Below are 9,826 nucleotides of genomic sequence, written 5' to 3'. Positions count from 1 at the left end.
AATAAACGAAAAAAGAAAAAATGTACAATTTTCAACTGTTTGATTCTCTTTATTTTCATCTATGTTACACCACTTGATACACTGTATTTCCAAAAAGTTTCCAGTTTGGTACAGAGACAACAGTTCATATACTTACAAAACATTTTCTCGTAGTATTTGGTTGCATTCTTTATTCATGCTCTTAAATTATCTGCAGTTACTGATTTTAAAGCCAAAGTATGCCTAAGAAGCAATTTTCGCATGCTTTACAGGACTATTGTGCAGCTACCTGCTTTCCCTTGTCATAGAACACTTGCTGTAGAAGGATGCTTCTGCATCCAAACTATCCTATCAAAATATTTTGATCCTTTGCATAACCTGCACACTGCATCTTACTATGTCTCCTGTACATAGTTTTAAACATTATTAGGTTTGAATAGCTTGTTTTTTCTGGCAGCCTTCTCATACACTGAGATACACAAACGCACAGACTTTACATTCTGGCTGCTTTATTACTACCATCTATGATTTACCTATTCGTTTTCCTTTTGTAATAAACCTGCCCTTGGTCCTTTCCTCCCACTGTTTGATTCAGTTTATACACCAGGTGGCAATGTCTGCATTCTCTCAATTTGGTATGCATGCTTCCTAAAATATTTTGTCCTCATGAGGGCATTCATTGAATTCAGGCTGAACTTAATTCCAGAAGATCCTGTCATACTCTGGAGACACTTGGCACCAAAGTTTGTTTGGAAACAAAGCCAGTAGCCTTCGACCTGTCTTGACTTTCAAATATTCATGTAATTTTCAGGTTTTTTATCAATCTTCTTCTTAAACCATTCCTATGAATTTTGGTGTACTGTCTACATCTTTTCCAGTTATTGCAAGAAGCAGCTGTCAAGCATAGCTTGTATTACTTTGAGATTAGCTGTCTTAAAGGTTTAAAATGTTTTCTTTTTTAATGTTTTCACATTTTTAACAAAGCCTTCTTGGTCAAGCAAAGTTGAGGCCAAGAGAGATCCTTATTCTGCAACACAGAAGAGAGATCGGGTGCTGTGGTGGGGCTGTGGAGTTGGTCAACTAAAGTTTTATTTGATGTCACAACGCTCTATTTAATCTTTACATTTCATCTCCAGCCATCAAAGGTTGTAAAAATAATCCTGCTGTTCCTAGAATACATACCAGGACGAAAACCCACAGAAAAATACGATCAATTACCATGGCAACGTATTTCCAGTCATCCTGAATCTGAAAAATAAGTGGAATAACAAGTAGGCATGTTTAGTAGATCAATAACTTGCATCAGCAGTTGGTACCATCTTAGGAAGGAAACACATGTTTTTTCCCTATGTAGATGTCTTTCATATACGTGCAACTTGCATATATCTGTTTTCACTGACAAATTAGCTAATCTTGAAGAAGCTTTATTTGGATGTGCTATTTGTGGCAAAGCCAAAAGCTACTTCTTCATATACAAAAAGTTATTTGCTAAGACACTGGACTTCATGAGATACTATTTCTCTCTGTATGCCAAAAATGAAAGTGAAAACTTTACATTCTTAGGTGATCAGGTTTGCCCAGAAAACTCTACTGAAGTAAAGAGGCTGCTTCTACTGGTCTTTGATGATAAAAAGAGAAAGGTTAATGGGTATACAATTAGTTGTAGTGCTGAAATTTGATTATCATGCATGATGTAAAATCCATCTCTTTACCTCCCATGTAGGGAGGCAACCAAGTTTCTAAACCCCAGATTTCTCTTTTTTTTTTTTTTTACAGTGGGCATTGTAACAAGAGGGACACTAGAATGTGACAAATGTTGTATATTAATAGTAACTACATTATGTGATCATTGGAGTTACTCTTGAGACTATAATTTCAATTTTTACTTAATTTTTCTTCAGGAAGTCTTATATATGAATAATACATTTATTGTTTTTGAAATGTTGTGCTTTTTAACTTAGAACTTGTTTGTTAAGGCACCCTTTAAAAAAGCTCAACTAAACCAGCCCCATATATTCTATGCCCACTTACTCTAAAGTTCTGATTTTGACATAAAGAAAGCAACTTTATTCTAACTCTAAATGCCATAGCACATAAGATTGAAATTGGGTGACGACTGTGATGGTGTGGCTGCTGCGCTTAATAAGTTTGAGGAGCATGACGGAAAGAAAACTTTGTTTTCATTGTTTTAAGACAGTTTTATGAGAGATCATGGTCCCAGTCTTGCAGCAGTTGTCTCATTTAGCTACAGCACCTTTCTTTGCTGCAGCAGCACAATAAATTACTGTGAAGGACGTTTATTCTTAAGTTCTTTGTTGTTGCTGGTAAGCTCTGGAAGGGAGAATGTAACTTTCTAAAGACCATAGTCAACAAATTCCACTGTTAAGATTGTAACTTGGAAAATCCTCACTCCAAGTCTCATAGGACAGATACTTAAGTGTGGTGGTTACCTTGACATGACTTGCTCAGTATGTGTGTTGTCAATAAAGAGAATGTTGTGCAATAGAGCTGCTCCCCAAAGTGATCTGCATTCAAAACTGCATGTTTGTCATACAGCTTGGGTAGGCATATAAAATAATGGTTTGTGGTGTCCTTTTTTTCCCTTGGGGGTGCATGTATTGTGGGGAGTTTGGGATCTCTTTCTTACAAAACACACTAATGGCAAATGGTGTCTGCAGTTTGAGTAACAGTAGAATATTTTCTTACCTCTTTTGCTTCATTCTGCATTTTCATATTTTCTGCAATATATTTAACACTTTCAATAGCATCTCTCATTTCTGGTGACAGAACTGAAAATGAAAACAGAGGATCTACAGACTCGGAGCTTGAACTTCTTGTGAGATTGCCACTGAAATCAGAGAACTTCATTCGCTGGTACTGACAACAGCTGCATGCCATGTCTTGACATACAAAGCCATCTTTGCAGCATTTTGTTTTGGAACTGTTGAAGCAATTTAAGTTTGAAAACTCAGAAGTGAAAAATGGTTTTGGCTCCTGATTATTGTCATCATCACTGGCAGGCCTTGTCATAAACATGATCCTGGGAAGTAAGTTCAAGAAAATGGTTCTCACCCACACAGGCATTGTGTGTGTCTTGGGTGTCCTGTAGTGCACGTTAAGTACAAAGACTGTAATGACGATAGACAGAGTTACAAATATCATGGTGAAAAGGAGGTATTCCCCAATAAGTGGAATTACCAGGGAAGTAGAAGGTATGGTTTCTGTGATAACAAGAAGGAACACTGTTAAAGATAGAAGGACTGATATGCAGAGTGTCACCTTCTCACCGCAGTCTGAAGGCAAGTAGAAAACTAACACAGTCAGAAAAGAAATCAGCAGGCATGGAATAATCATATTGATAGTGTAGAATAAAGGTAAACGCCTAATGTAAAGAGAATATGTGATGTCTGGATATATCTCTTCACAGCAGTTGTATTTGATGTCATGTTTATAGCCAGGGGCTTTAATAATAGCCCATTCTCCACTCTCCCAGTAATCTTTCAGGTTCATTGTAGAGCCAATCAAAACTAAGTCAATTTTGGCTTTATCGTGAGACCAGGAACCAAACTTCATGGTGCAGTTCTGATAGTCAAATGGGAAGTAGGTTACATCTATTTTACATGAGCTTTTAAATATAGCTGGAGGGATCCAGGTCACATCACCTGTGTATTTTAATAGGGCCTTTGTCTTGTCATCAACCTGGAAATCCCCAACTGCACTGTGAAGCAAATAAAAACAACAGCAATTAGAATGCGACTACTCTAGTAGTTTCATACATTCAGGTCATATGCACTAACTCTTTAATCTGTTTTGGGAAAGTCAGTAAGTACACTTTGACATGGAACTGGATTCTATGTGCAGGACTGAGTCAGTGGCAATTTGCATAGTTAAATAAACAGCTGTATAAATAACATGGCTCAGTGCAATATATGCAAAACTGCAAATAGAAGATTGTAAATGATAGAGCAATAGATAATCCCTGTAGGTCCCTTCCAACTGAACTATTGTATTCTATTCTATTCTAGAGCAAGCACATCAGAGCAAAGGGCTGATCAGAGGATAGCTGCAGTACTGCTGTTTCCACCTTCTGTGAACAGTGCAGGTAGTAATTATGGAAAGAGGGATTAGGGTTGGGGTGCATCTTTGCATAAGGAGTGTATTTGGTGAGGGTATTTTTAAGTGCCACATTGCTATCCTGACCATGTGGATCTTAGATCTGTGTGACAATTTCAGTGATTTATATGAGAAAGTAAAGCTAAAAATGTAATTTAAAGTTTTAAGGCTATAGTTAGAAAAGGACTATCATCCCTGTTGTTCCACAGACCTCAGTTTTGGATGTGTGTAGCTAAATCCATTGCCTGAGTACTGCTTCCCTACTGTCATGGTGCTTAAACCATGACACCTAGCAGAGGGATCCATTTAGTTATGGTCTGGCTTCTCAAGGTTTCAGAAACTGACATCCAAAGTAAACTTCACCTGTAGCCTTTGTATGTCAACACTATTGCAAAGGTGTCAAATTGTGAATTTGAAAGCTAGAATTTGGAGGGGTTTTCAGCTGAAGGTCTGACTCCCAGACAAGAACTCTCCGGTCTAAGGGAATCTCTTGTCAGCTCCTCTGTAGACAGCAGTAAAGTAATAATAAAAGTGTGTGCTTGTGAAGGGGAAAAGGAGTTTGTTCTGGCCTGCAACCTGCAGCTCCAGGTGAGGAACTGGCTCCTGCCCAGTGCTGCTGATGGGGATGGCACAGAGGTGAGCACAGCAATAGGGTGATGGGGGGCACAGGTGCAAGCCAGGCTTTTTAGTTCATCCAGTGAACCTGCTGCTGATTTTAAAGTCATAACATCACCCCCCATCTTCTCAAATTACGAAGATAAACATACAAGAGTCTTACTTGTTATATAATACAATATCTGGCTTCCAGATCTGGCCAGATGGTACTCGGATGAATTCAGCGCCTCCATAGTCTGCTGGATTCCACTGAAGCCTGTAGTCATTCCAGATCTAATTACAGAAGAAATGAGTCTGTGTTAGGTTTCAATGGGCTAGACTCAAACCAAGAGCTGGCATATCGCTTCTGGAGTTGCTTTATTTTGGGTGCTACAATGATTTGATGTTTCTATATCAAAAATATGTCTGGTGTTTATTCACATGGAGATTGTGGATGGGCCTACTGGTCTAGACATGGCTCAGATGTGTGACTGTGCATGCCAGGAATGTTTACTCGGTAGCTGAAATAAGGTGAAAGATGGAATAAGACAGAGAGTGTAGGACTTTAATACTAACTGAGGTCTCAAAAAGCCACGCATGTGTAAGGTGGTCAGAACATGGGGTGTTTTCACACCCAGGTGTGAGCACTGAGTGAAGGACCCCAGGTAGCAGGTGGAGAAAGAGCTGGAGGTGTCATTGCTCCATTAAGTGACAGTTGTCTTCATTAGGGCTCGTTAAATCCCTGTTCAGCGAAGCTGGATATTAAGCTGAAGGCAGGAATTAAGATGGTTTTAAGCTGACAGCAGCAGTGGTAATTGCGTATTTAACCCATAAAGACCTTTTTGAGTGAAGTCAATGTTGTTGGTTTGCTCTCGCTTCCCGGAGGCTGCGCAGGATCCGGGCAGGCGGCGTGGCGGGACCGGCGCGGGGCCTCCCTCAGCGCTCGGCGGCCGCTGGGGGGCAGCAGCGCCCCGGGCAGCGCGGAGCGGCGCTGAGGGGACGCGATGGGGACTGTGGGCGCCTCGGCGGCCGGTGGGTTGGTGCCGCCGGGACTGCCGGTGAGCTGTACTTACGTGCTTCAGCCACAGGTTGGTTTCCATGATCTGGTTGACTTCATCCTGGAAAGGAGAGGTGTGTCGGTTGAGGCCCTGGCCCTTCCGCCTTCAGTGGCCTTGCCCCGGCGGGGCGGGTACTCACCACCTTCACCAGCTGGGACATGGACACCTCGAACTGGATGATGACGGGATCCGAGGCGTTCTTGACGGGCCGGACGAACTGGTTGTAGCTCTCGAAGAGGGCCCCGTAGAGCCGGTGCTCGGCCTCGGAGCCGCTGCAGCCTGCGGAGGGCATCGCGGGATCAGCGCCGCGGCGGCAGTGCGCGGCCCCCCGGCTGCGGCCCCCCCGTCTGGGGAGGCTCGGCCGGAGCGGGAGAGCCGCGGTTGGTACCTGCTTGGCTGGGTATTGACTGCTTGGCATCGTGTGGTGCTTGAGGAAAGGCCAAGCCTCGCCAAAGCGGGCAGGAGTGTGTCATGGTTGGCATTTGCTTAGGCTGGGAGAAGGAAAGCAGTGAAAGGCAATGCTATGACAGTTTTTCTGCTGTGTATCTCTGCAGTGGGGTTCAAAAACTAGTTAGAGGGAGTTACTAAAGAAGTGAAGATGCAAAAGCACTTTCTCCTCAAAGGCCTAGGGCCCTAGACCTGCCAAAGCTGCAGGGCTGTGGAGCAGAGGAGGGGAGAAGTGTGACCTGACGGACCAGGCTGCTTGTGAGCCACTGTGGAGTATTTTGCAATAGGATTCCCAGGAAATGAGAACTCTGCTTTCCAGCCTGAGCCAGAATTGCGTGTTAGAGGGATACAGCAGCCTGCTTGTTGGAATATGAAAAAAAAAAGGGGGGATTAAAATTTGATTAACCGCTATATTCAAAGACTTTTCAAGACATTTAAAGAAATGTGCTGATTACCCATTTATTATTCATATTTTTTATTTATAATATATTCCTGTTGTCCATTTTGCCACTGAAAATTGCTGTTCATGGAGTCCTGCGGCCAACAGAAAAGCTGTGAGCTGAAATTTTTAACCAAAAAGGTCTTTCATCTCTTTTGGAGCCTGTGTTTCACACTGCCTTTTTGTTCTCTAGCAATAGGTAGCTAGGCAATAACTGTCCTGACGGCTGCACACTATTTAAAAGCCATTTTTAGGGGTCTCTCTTTTAAATTCTCTCCTGGACAACACAGCCTCAAGCACTCCAAATGGAAAACAGACTCATAAAAAGCCCATTTGTCATTTATGGCTGACACTATGCCAGTTCAGCAGAGGCACAGAACTGAAGTCTGTTGAACATACTCTGCAGTTCATTTGAAACACAAACATAAATCTACAGATATTTGCAAGGGCACTTTTACGTTTTGCCAGCCAGTTGGTTTTCAGAAGAGAAAGAATGAGAGGCAGGAGTGTCTGCAGGTGACTGATCTGTGGTGTTCCACAAGGCAGATGTTACTTTATATGAGCCCCCCTCCCCCTGAGACAACAGGGTCCCCCTTGTGTGAAAATGTATTCAGGTGAAAGCTCTTTCTTGTCTTTATTTCTTTGTTCCTTTTCCCTTTCTCTTGTTCACTTGGAGGGCAATTTCCTTTTCAGATCAGTGAAATCATTCGAGCCAACTTGTTAACTAAAAAATTAACACATTTATTTTATACTTTTTAGCTTCTAACCTTGCCCTTATTATCTATGGGTATGTCGTATCTCTCAGATGAATATTTCCTGGAATAAATACTCCCAAATCTTTTAGGCAAATGATTTTATAGCTTGATCTTAATGACCCTTTAGTGTAGTCAGTCCAAAATTACCAGCCTTTTTACATGTCTGCAGCACTCTAACTAAATGTAGCATCCACTGTATCTAAGAGAAGGGCATTTATGTTTGTTTTGGTTCTTTATTTCAATGGTTTGGTGTTTTCCAGATCTGCAGAGAGAAGGTGCACTGTTTGCAGCCTGGACCTAAAGCTATTTAATGTTGTCAATTTCTTGTGGTCTTCTCTACAGTATTTGAAACCACACCTTAATATGTACTGTGCTTTCTTTTTATGATGTTAAAATGGCTTTGTGTGTCCTGGTTGGCATTTTGAATCAGGACTATTTAACTACTCTACAAGGAGAAATTAAAATAAAACCCCAAGCCACACCAACCACAGCAAACTGTGTAACAAAAAGAGCTGTACTGGGATTCTGTACAAGTATCAATTGATTCAGAGGGAGCTCCAGCACTTCTTCAAAATCATTTGCACCAAAGCCATCTGTTCACCTTTTCACCCACCCCTTCACCAACCCCGAATAAACAAACTGAGGATCACTCACCTTGACAGAGAGAGCAAACAGCAGCAGTTAGCAGGAGAGCCTGCATGCTCTCCATGGTGTTAGGAGTTACTGTCTGTCGACAGAGGCTGTTGAAGATGAGCTTAGCTGCTAGGATTGCCCGAGCTTGGGAAGTACAGAGCGAGCTCCTCTCCTCCGACGCGTGAAGTGCCTGGAAGCAGCAGCCGGCAGGATCCTGCGCGCAGTTCTGTGCAGTGAGATCCCATTAGGTTTTCTCTGCTGCCCCCTTTCTACCTCCGCGGGCCGTCAGATCATTGGAAATGGCCAATAAATTGCAGGCAAACCAGATGTTATTGTAGGCAAGGAGCAGTATTCTGGCAAGGATAACAGGCAGAAGTTCTTGAACTGGTGCATAAATGAACCTGGTAGTTTGACAATGCTAAAGATTTTTGCAGTCAGCTGCTGTACAGGATCCTTCTCTATGAGAAGCTCATGCCAGTCTACTAGAAGTTTAATTAATAAAACCCTTATAATTGAAATGTGCTGAAATGGGTATTGACATTAGGGATGCTTGATTTAGCAGTGAACTGCGATCAGGGGACCTGAATTTCCAATTATGCTGTTAATGTTGAGGTTTTTTTCCTTGCCTGTGTCTCATCTTGCAAGTGAATGTGCTAGGTGCATGACTGTATAAAAAGGATGTGCTACTCCCAGGAGTAATTAAAGGCATGTACTACTGTTGACAGGATCTAAGCCCAGAGTGATGTACATAGCAGCTGGGATCTGTCAAGAGCCAGGGGTTTGAGTAGGAGATCAAGCTTGACTAAACTCTTGAGAATAACTGTCTTTGGACCAATCCTATTTTGATGGGTTAGAAATTTAAGAAGGAGAATAAGAGCATAGAATGCCAGCTTGATCCCACAAAACCTTATTGTTCAGGTGGGAGGAGATGGGAGAGAATGGCGAGTTGAGTTTGAAGTTCAATTATAAAGTCATGATTTGTACTGTGGCTCATTCCCCAGGTGCCCATCAGCTTCCTTGTTAGCTTTTATGTCACTTTTTGCCCCACATTGAACGACCAGGTGATGGAAAGCTTGTTTATGCAGTGGTGGCTGTGCACATCTGGGCAGTCTGTGTGGAGGGAAGGGGCGGGGGGAGAGAAAAATGTGGGATTCCACCTTTGTTTTTAGAAATTACCAGGGGAAAGCCCTGTGGGACCAGGAGCTGCACCCAGTAGATGCTTAACTCCCTGCCGTTAGAGGATAAATGATGACCCCTTTTGGCACTGCATCAAGAGGTAGCACTGGGAGAAAGAGCACCAGAGCGGGTTCAGCTCAGCTGCTCTTGGCACAGAGCTTGTTTATCCTGTTTGCCCTATCTCTCAGAGCATCATTCACTCCATCCCCAGACACATGCTCTTATGATAATTTCTGTAATTCTATTAGCTTGGAGGAAATAGCCTTTACTGTCCATTTGATTTATTTATTATTTCTTTTTTTTTCTAGTGAACTTGGCTGCTTGGTCTTTTAGCTTAACCCTTTGTGGATACATATTTTTGCCTTTCCAAGACATAGAGATGAGATGTTTTACTTTTCTGCCTTCTTGGTTTTTATCTATAAGCAGTATTATAATGAGATTTTGTTTGTTTCTTTTTTGTCCCAATTAGAAATGAGCTAAAGTTTCGAAGATTGGATCATAACCCATATTCCCCAAAAGCCAGTGCTTTAACTGAATAACTTGGAGACACCTGATCTGCAAAGGTAGCAAGAGTTGTTGCATCAAGATGTGCAGGCATTTTAGATTTATTTGCCATGTTACTGAGATTTTCA

At 42.1% G+C, this 9,826-nt stretch overlaps 1 protein-coding gene across 1 annotated transcript; it reads right to left on the bottom strand.

Annotated features, from left to right (window-relative positions):
• Positions 1 to 1,098: 1,098 nt before the first annotated feature.
• On the bottom strand, positions 1,099 to 8,094 carry CHRNA3 (cholinergic receptor nicotinic alpha 3 subunit; the record flags this gene model as incomplete). Its single annotated transcript, XM_080626554.1, has 6 exons — positions 1,099 to 1,227; positions 2,686 to 3,697; positions 4,871 to 4,980; positions 5,760 to 5,804; positions 5,884 to 6,023; positions 8,040 to 8,094. The coding sequence occupies 6 exons, from the start codon at positions 8,092 to 8,094 to the stop codon at positions 1,099 to 1,101; spliced, it is 1,491 nt and encodes a 496-aa protein (XP_080482680.1).
• Positions 8,095 to 9,826: the final 1,732 nt, after the last annotated feature.

The sequence above is a fragment of the Psittacula echo genome (assembly GCF_963264785.1).
Source record: "Psittacula echo genome assembly, chromosome: 10".
Taxonomy (NCBI): Eukaryota; Metazoa; Chordata; class Aves; order Psittaciformes; family Psittacidae; genus Psittacula; species Psittacula echo.
Note: the sequence above shows the minus strand (reverse complement) of the source record. Positions and strands in the feature narration are given on the sequence as shown.